The sequence below is a fragment of the Pipistrellus kuhlii genome, unplaced genomic scaffold (genome assembly GCF_014108245.1).
Source record: "Pipistrellus kuhlii isolate mPipKuh1 unplaced genomic scaffold, mPipKuh1.p scaffold_m20_p_2, whole genome shotgun sequence".
NCBI lineage: Eukaryota > Metazoa > Chordata > Mammalia > Chiroptera > Vespertilionidae > Pipistrellus > Pipistrellus kuhlii.
Window position 1 is genome coordinate 36,094,846 of NW_023425515.1, and position 18,894 is coordinate 36,113,739.

An 18,894-nucleotide genomic window follows, 5' to 3' on the forward strand; every position below is an offset into this window, starting at 1 on the left:
GCGGATAGAAAATTGATGTTTTCAAAGAAAAAAAAAATACCTTGACTTTACTCCATTTCTTTATCTTTAGAGCCACAGCTAAACAATCCCATTAAAATGGGAAGCTAGCTGATGTTACAGAGCCCCTCCCTCTGCTTTAAGGGAGTAGTACTTAAAGATAGGCTCCTCTATTACCTGGCTAGTCCTCCTTTAATCTACCCTCACCTGTCACGATTCTGGATAAATTTATTTCCTATGTAAAAGGGAACATCTGCCAGTGTGAGGCTTTGGGCAGCACTTAGTATCATTTATTCCTGTAGGCAACTTGGTGTAGTGAAAATACTGAGACCTTGGTACTACTAGACCCGTGGTCGGCAAACTGCGGCTCGAGAGCCACATTAGGCTTTTTTGGGACCCTGGAGTGTGGCTCTTCCACAAAATACCACAGCCTGGGTGAGTTTATTTTGAATAAGTGGCATTAGAAGAAGTTTAAGTTTAAAAAATTAGGCTCTCAAAAGAAATTTCAATCGTTGTACTGTTGATATTTGGCTCTGTTGACTAATGAGTTTGCCCATCACTGGCCTAGACCAATGGGAAGTCTAATCCTGGCTCGGCCACTTGTTAGCTGGGTGGCATTTAAGTGATTAATTTTGTTAAATCTGAGTTTACTGTTCGATGAACCATGAGAATGAAGTGATGTAAATTACATAAATTAAATTATGTATACCTAGTGTCTGACACATACATGTTCAGTAATTAAGGGTCATTATTACTGTTTCTTGCTTATTATTTTACTCTGTTGTTCAGAGCTATCTACTTCTTAGTCTTTAGCGATTGTGGAACAGAAGTTGTCCATATGAACAGTAAAGCTGATTTGTTGTTGGTGTCAGATAAAAAAACCTAGACTACCTAACCAGTGGTCACAGACAACAGGGGCGTGAGGGCATGCGTGGAGAGGGGTTTGGGATGGAACTGGGGGGAGGCGGACAAATATGTGATACCTTAATCAATAAAGAAATTAAAAAACAAAACAAACAAACGAACAAACAAAAAACACCTAGGCTACCTGTAAAATGTTGTTCTTTTTGGTAGGCCACTTAAAGTGGAAAGGAGTTAGTAGATTGCCAAGCATATGTTTGTCATATAAAACATAAGTAGTAAAATATTGTGAATCTATTTTTATAGACAAAACAAGGCATTTTTTTAAATGGAAAAGAAATCAAGGATAGAATAAAATCCCCAGTGTGAACACAGGTAGCATTAATTGTGCTTGATGTTTTGGTAAATTGGAGGCATATACCACTTAACATAAATCATGTTAACTTAATATATCTCAAATGTTGACCTGGAATGGTTAAAATATTTGGAAGGAAACGAGGAAATACTCCTAAACAGCTCACTAGACCTTTCATAAAATGAAAAACAAAACAAAAACGTAGACATTGATGTGCCGTTTGAAGTTAAATCAGAAACGACTCGGGTTTTGTGAAAGGTGACTGACATTGTTGGAAGGACCCACACTCTAAGGGAAGCCCCCAATACCCTGGAAACGATGAAGAATTCTCTAAGCTCCGTTATTTTCTCTCCCCGGGGCACCAATTAGATTCTCTGGTATCCAGATGATTCTCGCCTTAGGCGGATGGCATAGACAATCAAACCCACAGCGCAGAGACCCAGCACGATGGCCCCAATCACGGGAAGGACAATTGTGTAGTCAGAGGAACACTCGTCCACTAAGAGAAAAAACAAATACAATATAGCGGGTAAGGTTTGATGAGGGCAGACCGGAAAGCAGGCTAGAGTAGGAAGTTTGAGCTCTGGAGTCAAACCTGAGCTTGACTCTTTACAATTCCACCACTAACTAACTGTGTGAACTTGGGTAAGTGATGTAACCTTGGAATTTCCCCTTTTCAGAAAGTAAGCAATAATAATATAAGAGTGTTGGAGGATTAAATAAGATAACCTTATCTTCTCAGCAATTCCATTTTCTTCCAGCTGTGCTCTCTGCAAAGTGTGATGTGATTCCGTAAAAGAAATTGTGTCAAAATGATATTGTGGTAATGAACCTAGTTATTAAAAAATATCAGTAAAGAAGGGAAGAGAAGGCCCAATAGTATAGGCATGCCATTAACACACCCCGAGAAGCCACTGGTCTGTTCCTGGCAAATCACTGGGGAAGGAACTGGACAAGGAAAGAATAGACACTTGCCCAGTAAAGTCTGGGTGACCCAGGAAAGGTGTTTGCCAGTCACCCCTGGGAACAGGTCATTGGCCAGAGTAGGCGTGGCCACTGCAAACACGGGGAGATTTGGAATATTTAATCCACTAAACAAAGGCATTCACTGTCTAAGCTCCTGGTTCTCTTGGTTCCCCTGGGACTCTGGTTGCAGGGGGCACCCTCTCTTTGCTCCCCTGCACTCACCCCATGACCCACAGCCACGTGGGCCCCACACAATGGATAAGTGGACTGCCACTAGCCTAATGTTAAACAGGACCCAATTCCAACATGGAACGAAAAATCTGGACACTGGCTTTACTCCTAGTTCTGCTGAAGCCCCAGTTATATTTCTTCCAGGCCTAGGCTAAGGAAAATGGGACTTGGGGAACCCAGGGATGTAATTTCATGCAAATAAAAATCACTCATCTCTGGTGCAGGTCTCAGAAAATTATTTTTCTTGAGCTACTGTAAGGACCCCACCCCCAACACCCAAGTGGAAAAGGGTTTACCCGATATTTATTATTCAAGTGAAACCTTTGTTCTTCTTCTTTTTTTTTTTTTTTTTTTAATATACTTTATTGATTTTTTACAGAGAGGAAGAGAGAGGGATAGAGAGTAAGAAACATCGGTGAGAGAGAATCATCAATCCCCTACTGGGGATGTGCCTGCAATCAAGGTTCATGCCCTTGACCAGAATCGAACCCGGGACCCTTCAGTCCGCAGGCTGACGCTCTATCCACTGAGCCAAACCAGTTTCAGCCCTTTGTTCTTTTTGATTACTAGAATGTTAACTCAAAATTATTTTATAAGTAATTAGTTTGCGGGAGTGGGGTCAGGTAGATAACAGGAGTCTAAGGAGCAGCCATCACTGCAAATAACTCATTAAAAAGGATAGAAAGGAAAAATTAAACCTAAGTGAAAGAGCTTTCTTATCCCTCTCCTCTTGATTTGAACTCCATCGGCGGTGGAGAAGTTTTGACACACTAGGAGATGTAGCTTCTGGTAGTCACTCTAGTGGCAAGCTAAGTGAACCACTCGTGCTCTGCAGTCTGGACCCTTCAAGGCCACCGGAGGCAGGACCAGAAACAGGACCCAACAAGGGGCACACGGCGAGAGATGGCATCTCTCCAAAGCCAAGCCCTCGCTGTTGAACCTGAGTCACTTTGGAGAACACCAAGTCCTCACATCTCAGATTTTTCGTCAACATCTCCTTCCTGTTCTAAAGAACTTCCTGGCACTCCTGACGTTGTCCCTGGCTCTTGAACCTTCTTGAAGCTGCTGTGGGCCCTCCCCACCGCCTTACTTCTGGGAAGTGGAGAGAGCTGAAATACCTCAAGGGAAAGCCAGTACATGTCCTATTGATAGGTAAACAGTGGCTGTGACCCTAACTGGTTTGGCTCAGTGAATAGAGCATCAGTCTGTGACTCAAGGGTCCCAGGTTCGATTCCGGTCAAGGGCATGTACCTGGGTTGCAGGCACATCCCTAGTAGGGGATCTGCAGGAGGCAGCTGATTGATGTTTCTCTCTCATTGATGTTTCTAACTCTCTATCTTTCTCCCTTCCTCTCTGTAAAAAATTAATAAAATATATTTAAAAAACAAACAAACAGTGGCTGCGGAGTTGTGGCCAACTTTCATACACCTGCTGTGAAGAATAGTGTAGCAAAACAAGAAATTTCCTGTTAGTAAAAGCAGCGAACACCCAGACAGCCATGACTCTCCTTCTCTAACATAAAACCCCACTTCTCCTGTTTAAACAGACCACGTAAAACCAGGAACAACATTCCGAGCCTTATTTCAGTAGCAATCACTCCCAATCAGGAATTTCCCAGTTTATAACTTTTTTTCATGGTAACTGTTTGCTCAAAAAAAGGGAAGTGGGATACAATCTGCGTAGATCTACCTCTTCTCCTGGCCAGTTCTGATTGTTTTCAGGCAGCTTGGCCCTACCCGCCACCCCCACCCCACAGTGGCCCAAATCAACCAATTTATGAGGATAGACTAGAATAAGGAAAATAGAGACAAAGCAGGAAAAAAAATAAAGTGTTAAGAAGACAAACAACAAATGAAGGTGAAGGAATTGGAGAACTAACATTTATTGAGCTGCTTTAGTTTGCCAAGATCTTTAGTACACGTTTTACATTTTAATAAAAATGAAAGGTTAGAAAGTTTTCTAGTTTTTAACTAACAGTACATTACAGAAGTGCAAAAAATGTCTTTTTAAAACTGATAGTGTAGTAAGACTATCTGTTATTTAATTAAATCAAAATTTGGGCAAAACCAGGAGTTTAAAATCAGTTTAGAATGTATTTACATGAAATGGATTGTTTTTTTTTTTTGAAATTAATATGCATAAAAAAATACTGGATAGTGAGACCCTTAAAAATGTATAAGAAAAAGCAATGCAATATGAAAGTGTCCCTCCCACCGTTCTCCCTTTGGGAATCTGCTTTGTCCTCACGTGTCCCTACCGCTTGTTCCCCGACAGGCCCACGTTACCAGGGGTGGAGGGTGGAATTTGAGCCCATGAGGCCACATCTCCCCACGCTGACAGGAGAAAGCAGGAGGGGGTGCAGTTAAGCCAGCCTGTGGGTGGCCTTTTGGTGGAAAGCTGGGGTTCCCAATCAGACTGGGAGGGTGGGAGAAGCACCTGGAAAAGTCAATCCCTTCGCTTTCGGCTGACTATGAAGCCAGACTTCCCAAGGCCTTCACCCCGCACATTCTGAAGGAGCTGGGGTTTTACATGCGTTCATATCCTCTACTGGGCCTCTCTCTGGCCACCAGGCATGCTGTTAGCAAAACGCCAAGCAGTCCTGCGATACTCAGGCCCAGGGCCACAGGGATTTCTCTCTTGTTTCTGTCATTGAAGCATTCATCCGCTGTAACTGAAGTCAGAGTAACAGGTGTTACAGGCCAGCCACTATGCTAGGGGTCCATCCTGCCCCTGCCTGCCCTGGCTTTGCAGAGAAGGAAACCAAGGGAGAGAGGGAGCTGCTGGGCCTCCCACCTGCTGCCTCCGACATACTGATGGGTGCAAACCAGGAGGGGATGGGTCAGCACAGTAACCTGACTGCATGCTTGGGACCACTTAAGGAGTGTACGTGCATGGCATTGTAGATACCTAGGCCCCGCACCCAAGTAATTAGGATTCAGTGGGTTGGAGGTGGGGCCACGCCATTTTGATGCAGCTGGGAGGCAAGATCCAACTTGAAGAAGCATTGGTTTGGTCTAGAGCCGTGGCTCGCAAGCCACACATGTGGCTCTTTGGCCTCTTGAGTGTGGCTCTCCCACAAAATACCACAGCCTGGGCAAGTCTATTTTGAAGAAGTGGCGTTAGAAGAAGTTTAAGTTTAAAAAATGTGGCTCTCAAAAGAAATGTCCATTGTTGTGCTGTTGATATTTGGCTCTGTTGGCTAATGAGTTTGCCGACCACTGGTCTAGAGGGTCAGGAGCAGAACTGTGTCTTGACTCCCAAATTACAGTAAGCCCTGGCCCCATGGTTCCCAAATCTGGAGACAGGGACAGGCACCAAATCACATGGCCCACGTTTCCCATTCAAACTCTGTGATTCCTAGAGGGGCTGCCCGGGGCTCCAGGATTTGCGGGAGGAGTGGGTGAGATTGTGGGAGTTAGGAGCCTACTGTTTGGGATGACCATGCTCTGTGACCAGGCTGAGCATTTACACTTGAGTTATTATGAGAGGGATGTTTCAGGAACTGAAGTTCAATGCCTGGACATACGTAGAAATCCTTGTAGCCCCGCTCTTTCAGAGACAAAGGGGCTTTTGGGGAAAGTTACCCTGGTCTGCTCCTGGCCTTCCTTCTAGGACCCGCTTCCCTCTGCAGTGGTTAAAACTTGAAGCAGAAGTGGAAACTGACATGATGAGGAAATACTGTCATTGGGAAGAGGGGGTCCAACGGAGAACATTTCTACCTTGGATCGTGGCATTTTCCTCTTTTCCCTCTGTAAGTGGGGAAGGATCTATTCTGAAATCTTGAATTTGAGACATGACTACCACTCAGGATCTTTGAAGTGTTCTCCCAACACACCTGAGATTACTAGTGCTCAACAGCCTATAAAGGGAGGTTGAAGATGGTGTTTTTCCGTCTCATTGATTGTGTGTGTGTGTGTGTTTAAATGACTCAGACAAGGACAATATATTCTGCTATGGAAGAGCAGTAGACATGAGTGGGTTAGGTGTCTGGCTCTGTGGTTGGTATTGACTCATAGAGAGATGGTGGGTGGGAGGGTTGGCCCTAAGAGCTTTGTGGAATCATACTGTTCTAGAAAGCTCACGTGATTCTTGTCCCTTTGACAACTTCAGACAAAAACAAAAACAAAACAAACAAACAAAAAACCAGACCTTGAAATTACCCATGGGTCTCTGAGGTTTATGTTTGTGACATGGTGAACCCTTTACTTACCATTTCCAAAGTGGTCATCTTCGAAATCAAAGGCTTGCAGCTGGACATTCATTGTCTTCAGCTGAAGGTGGGCTGACAGCTGGATGCTCTGCTCAGTCACACACTTGAAGGAATGCCCGATCACTGTCTCAAACATCATCACAGAGCTCTTCATTCCTTGGTAAATTTTCTCTGAGAACAAAGGTGAAACAAAGGCATATGGGAATCTCAGCATGTTATCTGTTGGGTCCCATTTATTGCTGGGTGGCCCATGTGCAGTTAAATGGCCTTCCATTAGACATGGCTTTCTCCTCATGAAAAACCACCACTCTCCGGCATTTCGGGGACTTTTCTGGTGCTCTGTTTGGAGTTACTGAAGACCCTTGCATTTGTACATGCAAATATCTTACATGATGTACTGAAGTATCTGTGTACAGTACTGTATCATGTGTTACATCCCAACGAAGGCTACTGCTAACCGCCCCCAGCTAACATTACGATGGTCATGACAACTAATTACTCTTTCTAATGGCCGCACCACCACCTATACGAGCATTGTCATTACTGTGATATCATACGGGTACAGCTTCAGTGCTACGGCTGAGCCTTGCTTATTGGGATCTGGAGTTGTTTTATCTCCTCCCTCAGCCTCTAAATTACTTTCCTTTCCCCTGCCTCTTGACACGTTACTACCCTATTATTGGCTAAAATTTGGTCCATGCCTCGTGGTCACATTAGCTAACTTATCTTAGCAGTCACTCTATTTATTCCTAGCCTATATGAGTATACTCATCTCAGCCAGGTAATGTATGTGAAAGTGAGTTATTGACTGTGACATCCTACTTACATTTTACCCATAATTATTGACAACACCCCCCTGAACAATATCAATATGATATAGCTAATATTTAAAATAGACATTTCTTGCCATGGCAGGTTTGGCTCAGTGGTTAAAGTGCCAGCCTACTAATCAAAAAAGGTCATGGGGTTTGATTCCCAGACAAGGGCACATACTTCATTGCAGGTTCCATCCCCACCCTGGTCCAGGGGTGAGTGGGAGACAACCAATTAATGTGTCTCTCTCACATTGATTTCTCTCTCCTCTTCTCTTCTCACCCCTTCCAAGCTCTCTAAAAAAATCAAGGGAAAAGATATCCTTGGGTGAGGTTTAATAAATAAATAAATAAATAAATAAATAAATAAATAATAAAATAGACATTTCTCCATATTTTCATTTCTTGGCATATTTCTTTAGTATAACTTCCTTACTAAGATAACATAATTTTCAAAAGGAGAAAACAGACATGAAAACTTACTAATGATCCTTTTATGTAAACCTGGCTTTCCACATACTCTTCTGAGGCCTCTGAGAAATTCCCCACTTGACTGGGAGCATTGCTTTTCTGGGAGCGAACATTGTAGACGTTCTCTCAGCTTGCCCCACTGGGCAACTCTCCATACAACAACCAAATGGACCTTTAGACATGTAAATCTGATATGTCATTTGTCTACACTAACCCCTCCACTGGCATCCCTTCACACTTTAGAATAAACTACACAGTCCTCGCCTTGCTTTGCAAAATGGGCTCTGCATGCTCTGGCCTGGCTGCCATTCAGACCTCCTCTGCCGCTTTGCTCACTGGTCTCTACTTTCCAACACCAGATCAACCAGGTGTTGGAAAGATTGGAAAGATTGGAAAGATTCTTTCCAAAAATCAGGATTTTTTTAAAACGCCACAGGACGTGGGAAAAATTGTTAGAAATCAGGACTGTCCCGCCAACACCTGGACGATCTGGTCACCTTACTCTACTGGTCCCAGAACACATCAGCATGTTCACTCCTTAGGGCCCATGCACCCAGTGTTCCTGGCAATGGAAAGAGCTGCCCCAGGCCCAGAAGTCCCCATATCTCTCTGCTCAAACCTCACCTTCAGAGAGGCCTTCCTTCCCAGAGGGCTCCCCTAAGGCCCTACCTCAGTAACTTCCCAGTCCTCCCACCCCACCCTGCTTGTGTTTTGCTCATAGAACTTATCACTACATAACTGTGTATTATAATTTAATGTTTATGGTCCTCTCTTCCCTTCTGGAATCAAAGTTCCTTGAGAGCAGAGATAATAATGGATTCCCACTGTATTCCAGGGCTTGGCACTAGCAGGTACTAACTACATTTTTATGGGATAAATGCATGATTACAAAAATACAGAATCAATTGCACCATCAACCACAAATCTGTCCAAAGTCACTGCAGATGAGCAAGCTAAAGTACGCAAAGGTGTATAAAGTTCCCCCAAATTATAAATACTGAGGCCTACTCTCTCAGACTGTTTCTCAAAAGTGGCATCAAAGACTCAAGAATTCAAGGGGATGAAAAATGAGCTAACCAGAACCAGTGTCCTTGCTGACAGACCAGCCTTCTCTAGCTTCTTACCTGGGTTTGAGATGGTCAAATAGGCTCCCACTTCATTGATATAATATGAGTTTTCATCCTGTAAAACATCACTGAGTTAATCATTGGAGCTGCTGATCTATGTTAGGGCACCCGTGGCCCAGTTCTTTGTGAAATTCAGATTCACTCCTTTTATTTTGTCATCAAGCACTTGCTATGTACTATGTACCAAGTCAGGGCTGGGGCACTAGAGAGAGAAATGTGAATGTCATAGACTTGCCTTCATGATGGCAGAATGGAGGTCGTGGAACAACAGATGGAGGCTCAGGCAACCAAGAGAAGCGTCTCCCAGTTTTACCTGGGATGGAGGTGGAGTGGGGAGACTTCTTAAGGTGAAGGTAATTGGGCCATCTTAAAGGACAAATGCAAAAGGGGGTGAGGGGTGGAAGGGGCATTCCAGGCAGAGGGAAAGGGAAAAGGAAAACAGAGCATAAAATGGTACCATATACTTGGGAAGTTCTAAACAGTGCCCTCAGCGCGAGTAAGAGTTCTCAGGAGTCTGTAAGCTAAGAGGACACTGCAGGTCCCTGGAAACATGAGGCGGGTTAGCAGATTTCCAGACCTGGGCTGGCCAATGTCCTGTGTAGCCCTGGTGCCCCTCCCCACTGGTGCTATCCTGCCAACCAGCAGTTGGCATGATGGTCAGTTTACATATTACTCTTTTATTGAATAGGATAGAATGGTTGTGTTGAGCACAGAAAAGTGAACTCTATCCAAAGTTACTGAAAGGTGTTTTTAAAGCAAACGACCTGGCAGGAAGGAAGTTGGCAGGGGAAGGAAGGTATATTTATCTTGCACCTGAAGGGTCTGAACAGCTTTCGGCAAGTCACTTCAATCAAATGAGAATTGTCACGGGAAGGTTTTCGGTTCTTTAAGAAAAAAAATGAAACTAAAGAAAATAAGAAAGGAAACCTACCTCTCAGAGACCACACTTAGCACTTGCACCTGGGCTAGGTGAGCTACACAGGAGAGGAAACAGACTCAGAGAAAGTGAGCTGCTTGTCCATGGGCACGTGGAAATGACATGGGTGACTAGAGTCTTGTTTGCACAATGGCATCAAATGACAGTATGGGGGGGCATATTTTCTCTGTTTCTGTCACTATATTTAAATTTTTAAAATTACAGATTATTGTCCATGACTTAGAACCTACAGCTGTTGCTTATATTTCTTTTCCCCCCCCTCTATAATGTGTAGCTCAGTGTTGAGGATGAAATAGGCGCTTAGTAAATTCTTATTAAAAAATTGGTTGAAAATCAGGCTTGCTAATCAGCTTCTATTTATCATTCCACAATCTGGTTCTCACTTGTAACATTGACTAGAGGCCCGATGCACAAAAATCGAGCAAGGGGCTTGGCCCCCACCACCTTGGCAGCTGCCTTGGCCCCACCGCTGCGGCTTCATCTGGAAGGTTGTCCAGAAGGACATCGGGAGGATGTCCAGTTTAATTAGCATAATATGCTTTTATTATTATAGACTAGAGGCCCAGTGCACGAAATTCGTGCGGGAGGGGGGGGATGAGTGTCCCTCAGCCCAGCTTCTACTCTTTCCAATCTGGGACCCCTTGAGAGATGTCCGACTGCCTCTCACAATCCAGGACTGCTGGCTACCAACTGCTCACCTGCTGCCTTCCTGATTGCCCCTAACCACTTCTGCCTGCCAGCCTGATTGATGCTTAACTGCTCCCCTGCCAACCTGATTGCCCCTAACTGCCCTCCCCTGCAGGCCTGGTCACCCCCAACTGCTCTCCCCTGCAGGCCTGGGTCTCCCCCAACTGCCCTTCCCTATAGGCCCAGTTGCCCCCAACTTCCCTCCTCTCCTGGCCTGGCCACCCTTAACTGCCCTCACTTGCAGGCCTGGTCCCTCCCAATTGCCCTCCCCTGCTGGCCATCTTGTGTCCACAAGGGTCAGCCATCTTGTGTGTTGGCGTGATGATCAATTTGCATATTACTCTTTTATTAAATAGGATAGAGGCCTGGTGCACGGGAGAGGGCTAGCTAGTTAGCCATGAAGGGTGTGGCGGATCAGCATGGGGGTTCCCTTGGGGTGTGGGGTGGCCTGGGCAAGGGGCCTGTGGTGGTTTGAAGGCTGGCCACGCCTCCTGGTGACCCAAGGAGAGGCCCTGGTATCTGGGATTTATTTATCTTCTATAATTGAAACTTTGTAGCCTTGAGCAGAGGCCACGGCAGGCCAGGGCAAGTGGGAAACTTGGCTTCCTCCATTGCCAGGGGAAACCCAAGCCTCCTGCTCTCTTCAGCTCCATGGAGGTTGCCCTATTTGTTGGGTTAATTTGCATACTCGCTCCTGCTTGGCTTGTGGGCGTAGCAGATGTATGTTCAATTTGCATGTTTCTCTTTTATTAGCTTGGGTTATCTTATAACTAAAATATACTCCTGTTTTCCAAGGCTCTCGTCTTCTCTAGAGCACTGGTTCTCAACCAGGGGTGACTATGCCTCCAGGAGGACATTAAGCACTATCTGGAGACATTTTGGGTTGCCACAGCTGGGATTGGCATCTAGTAGGTAGAGACCATGGATGGTGTCCCCACAAGGTAGAGGACAGCCCCCACCACAGAGACTCATCTAAGTCCAAATGTTGCTGCTGTGCCTGTTGAAAAACACTGGTGCAGAACACAGCAATATCTGAAAAGTAGCTGACTGAGCTCTTGAGCCATTTCTCTTGTGGAAGAATCTAGATGGCTTTCCTGCCTTCATTCATTTCACACACTTCACCCATTAGGGCAGAAGGCACCACTCTGCGTCCACAGATCAAATCTGGCCCACAGCTATGTTTTGTTTGGCTGGGAGAGTGTTCAAATTAAAAAAAAAAAAAATGTGTTGGCAACACTTAAAAAATCATGTGCTTTTATAAAAGGATCTGAATGTTTGCCTTCCTTTGAACAATCAGAAGCTTGGGCAACATTGGTCTCATTATCACCTGATAGAGGTAATGTGTATAATATTTAAAAACTGGTACAGTAGGGCAGTGCCTACCAAAAAAGACGGTGACAAGTGCCCTGGGCTAGATGCCAGCCCTCCAGCTTCAGCTGTAGTATGGCTGCCCTTTCCACGCCCCTTCCCCCTCCCCCTCCCCGGAGGTAGGGCATTTCCTAGCCTTCCTTTTATCTCCTCTCGACAGGGGCCTTATTAGTTGCCACTTATCAACTTATACTTACTCTAATCTTTTTCTTATGCAGATTTAATGGAAATCTCCCTTCACATAAAAAGTGGAAAATATTTTCACTACAAGATGTGGAAAAAGACATGAAGACAAAAGATTATAGGGTACAAACGCAAACTCCTTCCAGAAATGTTGAGAGCACTTGGTTATATGCATCCTTGTCAACATTAAGTTCTATTCTACTTAAAAAATCTTGGTTAATTGAATTAATTTAAAACAGTTTATTTTTTAAAAGAAAGAAAAATAAATAAATTACCAGCCCTGGCCAAGTAGCTCGGTTGGAGTGTCGTCTTGATATGCCAAAGTTGCTGGCTCGATCCCCGGTCAGAACACATACAAGTTGCAACCAATAAAGGCAAATCTCTCTCTCTCTCTCTCTCTCTCTCTCTCTCTCTCTCATAGTTCAATCATAGTTCCTGGTTATTGAACACCTACTTTCTTTATATTGGACAATGCTCTTTACAGAAGTGAACTAGAATTCCCTTCCCCCATTTTTCAACTGATAAAATAAAGCTCAGACCAGTCGAGTTGCCTGCCCAATGTCACAAGGAGAACCAGTGACACTCTGGCCTCACGCCCATGCTTTTTCCATTCTACTCTGCTGTTTACGCCCACCCAGATACGGTCTAGAAAACCCAGGGCCTGGTTAGTCCCTGAATTTTGCCTGCCGTGGCTGGAAAGACCCATGGTGGCATTTGGTTTCTCTGGTGCTCACTGGGAACTCCACTGGGTCAATTCATCTCTACCACTTCCTCCTTGGGTGGTTTGCAAAGGGCACCTGCTGCTGGGATCCCCGAGGCCAAGTCTCCCCCAAGAGGCGTCAAAAGGCCCTCTGAGCTGCACAGAGGAGGCGGGAGGGGGGGAAGGCAAATATAAGATGTCAACACTTTCCTCCTCTCCATCTCCATGCCCCTCATTCTTATCAGAGAACATCTCAAAAGGCTCTGAGACCTATTTCCCTGGGACTCAAAGTGAAGTGTGGGATTGCACCACTGGGCCCCAGGAGGAGGGAGATGGAGAGGGAGAGAGCTGTTGAAGCCAGTTAGTGTGACGAGCTCATCCTCACCTTGGTGAATGTCAAGTTCACAAATCCTCCCTGGAAATTCAAGAGAAGGTTGGAATTTTGGAAGCCACAGTTCCCAGAGGCTTGAGTTGCATTGGGGTCGATGTTGAAGTATCTCTGAGGTGAAAACATCTAAACCAGATAAAATAGATCAGCTCATGTTGATACAGAAGACAAGTCTAGCTGGGGAAGCAAAAGCACAGACTAATAAGTGAGCCTGAAACTCAAGGCTAGTGGGGGTTCACTGGAGAATTTCAAAGTCCCTGCATGACACCCCACATTTCCAAACTGTTAGGTTCAAAGGATTCTTTAAAGGAGTTCTCCTTCAGAGAGAAGCTCCTTGGTAGATAACTCATGGCAGCTGTATTCCTGGTAAACTGTGTGGAAGTTAATTTTTGTTAAATTACGTGTTGAAAAGTACTGCAGGAAAAATTTGCTATGTAATGTACTTCAGTTTCAAATGTGGAAGTTCTGTTTGAAATCATAAAAACTATGCAAAAAAGGCCCTGGGTGGTTTGGCTCAGTGAATAGAGCATTGACCTGTGGACTGAAGGGTCCTGGGTTCAATTCCAGTCAAGGGCACGTACCTCAGTTGCAGGTGTGGAAAGCAACCAATCGATGTGTCTTTGTCACATTGATGTTTCTCTCTGTGTGTCTCTCCCCCTCACTTCCCCTCCCTCTAAAAATCAATAGAAAAATATCCTTGGGTGAGTATGAACAACAACAATAATAATTAAAAAAAAAACTGTACAAAAAAAGAAAGTGCAGTTTTGTGGTGATTCCTTTAGTAAATCAAATCATCTCAGTTTCACTTCCATCCTCTCCAATCTTCTTGTTAATTTGGATTTTCTGTATTCATGTCCCTGCTGGCTAGAACCACGGAAAACACCTAATCCAAACCTCTCACTTCACAGGAACAGTTGCTGAGGCTGGGAGGCCATCGTGCGGGCGGGGTAGGGCCAGACTGGGATCAACACTGAGCACCCCCAATGCTCTGCCTATGGTGGCTAAAAGTGAGGGGTGTGTGCGGGAAGCCACCGTTTTCCCAATACTGTCATAAGAGTGCACCAAGGAACTCCGAAGGCCGATGGACCTTGGGCATTAACAGGGCTGTGTTGAGATAGTGGTGGCTTAAAGCAATTTCCTGACCTAATAGCCCCAAAGTAAAGGTTTACTGGACCTTACTGACCTTACTGATCTTTATTGACCTTAGAGATGGTCTGTCTGCTACCTGTTTGCGGTGCTTTACTGAAAGCAAGATGTGTATCTAAAACTGAATAAAAAGCGGATTACGCCAGGTTTCAGGGTGCCTCTCTGAGAGAGAGGTCTCCACCTGGCCCCCATGCCTTCTAAATTCACATTTCTTGTCTAGTGTTTTCACTTGTGCGTCGGCCCCTCCTTCAGATCCTGAACGCCTGCAGGTGTGCATATTTAAATTTTTGGTGCGTGCCTTCCTCTCTCCTAGCTGTCACTGTAGGTTTCTATTTTTACAAGTATTATAAAACAGATTCACCTAAACCAGTGGTCGGCAAACTCATTAGTCAACAGAGTCAATTATCAACAGTAAAAGGATTGGAATTTCTTTTAAGAGCCAAATTTTTTAAACTTAAACTTCTTCTAATGCCACTGCTTCAAAATAGACTTGCTCAGGCCGTGGTATTTTGTGGAAGAGCCACACTCAAGTGGCCAAAGAGCCACATGTGGCTCATGAGCTGCAGTTTGCAGACCAAGGGCCTAAACCTTTGGAGCAGTAATCGCCAACCACTGGTGGGTCCATGAGGTCCGAAAGGTTGGCGACCATTGTTTTAATGGAGCACCTTGGAGAAAAAGGTGCTCACACTATTTACTTCATTAAAAGATGCAGGATGCAGTGGAATGCTCATTCTTGGCAAGGAAACTCCACTCAAACTTTTTGAAGACAGTGTTAGTCCCCAGGCCCCAACTTACCGACTCAATGTCTTGGATCATCAGCTGTATCCCCATCTCTGCTTTGATACAGAGCCTGCTCCCATTTAGAACTTGATAAACCCCAGTCTTGGCTGGTGATGGCTGAGGTGCCAGGGTGGGCCCTGGAGCCATGGTGGCAGGTGAGGCTGTGTGGGTGGCATTGTGTGCAGCTGGGGTTGTGACCAGGGCACGGGTGGGTTGAGTGGGCTTCTGAGTAGTTGTGTTGATGTGTGGTGAGGTGGACAAAGTGGCTGGAAGGGTGGTCTGGCTACTGGATTCGGTGGTCTTCCCAGTTGTGTGGCTGACAGTCAATGGGCTGGGTCTAGTTGTGTGGGCTGGTGGGGTGACAGTGGGGGGCAGTGAACCAGGAGCTGTACTGGGGCCGATGGTAGCCTCGGTGACCGGAGCAGCCGTGTGTGAGTTGTTGGGTGTGGCCAGGGTTGTGCCCAGAGTGTGGATTTCTGGGCTGGTGGATGGGGTGCTGCTGGTAGTTATCAGGGAGGTTGTTGTTAGAGTTTTTATTGTTGTGTGTGTGGTTGGGGTCTCGGATTTAGAGGTTGTGGCAGTGGTTTGAGAGGGGACGTGACCACCCGTTGAGCTTGCTGCTGCAGTGCTGTGGGGCACGTGGCTGGTCAGTTGCAGGAAAGGAGGTTTTGCCGTGGCCTGTGCCGCTGCTCCTCTGGTAGGCTGAGAAGAGCCTGTGATTTCTGGAAACCCCGTTGCTCTCACTTGACTGCCATGATGCAACATCACTGCAAATTGGGGAACAAAAGGGAGAACTCTCAGCTAACAGCTCTTCCCCCAATCTTCATTAAAAATCAACATGCATATTTCCAGATTTGGGGGAAAGTTAAAAGCATGTAACAGGCCAGGGAAGATCACCTGAGATTCTACCACAAGGCCCAACTGTGATGTTTTGGTGGTACCCAGGTGTCTTCTCTATCCAACCTCCCTTGTCTAGATGGGATGTGGTACTAGCACACCAAGTGATCACACTCAGCAACACAGCTAAGTGTCCATTCTTCATTTCCCATCTTCACCTGGGAAGAGTGTTCCTGGTTAGAGTGCAGCTATGTTGACCTGATTCCACTGGGGCAGTGTGAAGAATGGTAATAAAGAGACACAGAGTTGTATAGTTTGCATAAAACCATATAATCCCAGATTCAAAAGGGGTTTTAAAGATCTTCTAGTTCAAACCCTAATTAAATTGAACTGATGAGTGGCCATGTGTTCATCTGCTCTGTGCTTATTACCTCCAATGATGGGAGACACAGTACCCTTTCATCTTTTATCTTGCCACCAGTTTTTCTAAATATAGGTCATTTCCTGTGATTTCCTTACTTAACCTCTGAGTGGCCTAGCCTTTCTCAAGTTAGTTAGAAAGAAAATTAAGCCATCATGGCTTTGATACACCTGGTGGGCTATCCTTCCTGTTTTGGCGTATAATCATTACCTAAAGGTAAGTCATAAGTAAAAGTACAAAATAATAACAATAATACAAATAAATAATATGATAACTAATCTATACTAATAAAAGGGTAATATACTAATTAGACCAGGAGACCTTCTGGGGAACCTTCCAGATGTCCTTCCAGACAAAGCCATGGTGGCAGGGCTGATGCAGAGGTGGTTAGGGGTAATCAGACCAGGAAGGGAGGGCAGTTGGGGACCAGCAGGCTGGCAGGCAGAGTGCTTAGGGGTGATCAGGCAGGCACGCAGGTGAGTGGTTAGTAGCCAGTGGTCCCGGATTACCAGATTGTGAGAGGGATGTCCAACTGCTGGTTCAGACCTGATACCTGTGGGATCAGGCCTGAACCGGCAATTGGACAACCCCCAGGGGGTTCTAGATTAGAGAGGATGCAAGCCAGGCTGAGAGACACCCCCTTGTGCACGAATTTTGTGCACCAGGCCACTAGTAAATAAATAATAATGCAAGAATAAACTGTGTTTTGCATAATTAAAACTATCAATCTATCTTGCCTGCTCTGTATGTAAGCTCCTCAGAGTCCTCCCTGACCCCTTTCTGTAAACTAGCCTCCCATTCCGTGATTCCACCACAGAGTTATATTTGTTGCTTCTCTGTATTGATCACAACTTGTAATTCTATAAGGGGATAGAATACAAATATTTAACGATAAGCCTGGCCAGACAGAGTGTGTGTTCCAGCAGAATATCAGCTGTGGTTAAATGTTTACTTATTGACTTATTTGTTGATTGCACATCTCTCCCACTGGATTAAAAGCAATCTCGAGGTGGGAACTGTGCGTGTTTTTTCACCACAGTGTCTGTGCATGGGAGCATTCTGTGGATCACACCTCATTCATCTTCACAATTCACTGTTCTCCGATGGTCTCAGGCTCTCCAGCAGCGGTTTTCAACCTGCGGGTCGCGACCCACAGGGTGAGAACTGCTAGCAGGGTCGCCTGAGACCATCGGAAAACACTGCTATTTACATTATGATTCATTAACAGTAGCAACATTGCAGTTATGAAGCAGCAATGAAAATAATTTTATGGTTAGGGGTCGCCACAACATGAGGAACTGTATTAAAGGGTCGTGGCATTAGAAAGGTTGAGAAACACTGACTTAGAGGAAAAGCAAGACTTGGGGTGCTTTCCCCAGACAATGTAGCAAGAGCCCCACTGCTGAGTCCCAGCTCTGGTCTCTCTCTCTCTCTCTCTCTCTCTCTCTCTCTCTCTCTCTCTCTCTCTCTCTCTCTCTCTAATATATTTTATTGATTTTTTACAGTGAGGAAGGAGAGGGATAGAAGGCTAGAAACATTGATGAGAGAGAGACATTGACCAGCTGCCTCCTGCACACCCCCCACTGGGGATGTACCCACAACCAATGTACATGCCCTTGACCAGAATCGAACCTGGGACCCCTCAGTCTGCAGACCAACGCTCTATCCACTGAGCCAAACCGGTTTCGGCTGGTCTCCCTCTCTTAAATTAAGTGATCTCTACAGACTCTCCCTGAGAAAGTGCTCCAAACCCATCTGGGAACCAGGGCCAGTGTCACTGTATTCCGGGATTGCCACCTGCTCTGCCCCAGGCACAGAAAACAAGTGCACACATGGAAGCCCTTGGAAACCACGAGGCGTGCCCGCCTGTGTAAGCTAGCAAGGAGACAAGACGCTGGGAGCCACAAACCCACCGTCACGGACGCTACCATTGCTCCCAGTCTGTCCTGTCCTGCCTGGGTCAGTGGCACCAAAATGCAGTTAGGACCAGGCATGGCAGGGTCCCTGTGCAAAAACATGCATGTCACTCACCGGCCAGGGACAGGAGGAGCGCCATCGCTGCAGGGAGCTGCCAGGGCATGGCTGGGAGCCCAGGCCGGGGACTCCGCGGGCTGGGGCTGCTGCTCTGCCACCTGGCTCAGCACAGCTGGGCTTTCTGAGTGGCCCGAGGCTGATTCCAGGCCAGCTTCCTCCTTCAAGTGGTTTACATAGTGAGAAGTAGCTGAAAGGCCCTCCCCAGTGGGGAGGGAACCACAAGTGGCCCTGGGGAGAAAGCAGGCACTTCCATCTCAAGCTCTAGGGTTTGTGAGGGTGGGGGATGGGGTGTGGGCACCTGAGATCGTATCTCCACCAGAGGTGGGAACCTGGGCACCTGCCCATTCTCCCTTTCAGTGGGTCTTCATTTTCCTTAAGACCTG

The 18,894-nt window shown here is 45.8% G+C and overlaps 1 protein-coding gene across 2 annotated transcripts; it reads right to left on the reverse strand.

Annotated features, from left to right (window-relative positions):
- Positions 1–1,018: 1,018 nt before the first annotated feature.
- Positions 1,019–18,653, reverse strand: LAMP3 (lysosomal associated membrane protein 3). 2 transcript variants are annotated; one of them, XM_036445323.2, is made up of 6 exons: positions 18,509–18,653; positions 15,235–15,986; positions 13,291–13,419; positions 9,028–9,085; positions 6,621–6,791; positions 1,019–1,712 (listed from the first exon to the last, which is right to left on the reverse strand). In XM_036445323.2, the coding sequence occupies exons 1-6, from the start codon at positions 18,555–18,557 to the stop codon at positions 1,579–1,581; spliced, it is 1,293 nt and encodes a 430-aa protein (XP_036301216.1). In that variant the 5' UTR covers positions 18,558–18,653; the 3' UTR covers positions 1,019–1,578. The 2 variants fall into 2 exon arrangements, with proteins under 2 accessions (XP_036301216.1, XP_045439683.1); XM_045583727.1 differs by lacking the exon at positions 1,019–1,712 and adding an exon at positions 4,281–5,081.
- Between the last annotated feature and the right edge of the window lie 241 nt (positions 18,654–18,894).

Excerpts from the sequence above, each read along its gene's own strand:
- LAMP3 (XM_045583727.1), bottom strand. The coding sequence starts at position 18,557 with ATGCCCTGGCAGCTCCCTGCAGCGATGGCGCTCCTCCTGTCCCTGGCC. Across the intron at positions 13,420-15,234 it reads TGATCCAAGACATTGAGTCG|ATGTTTTCACCTCAGAGATA; the intron begins GTAAGTTGGGGC and ends TATCTGGTTTAG. Across the intron at positions 5,082-6,620 it reads AGATGACCACTTTGGAAATG|TTACAGCGGATGAATGCTTC; the intron begins GTAAGTAAAGGG and ends CTCTGACTTCAG.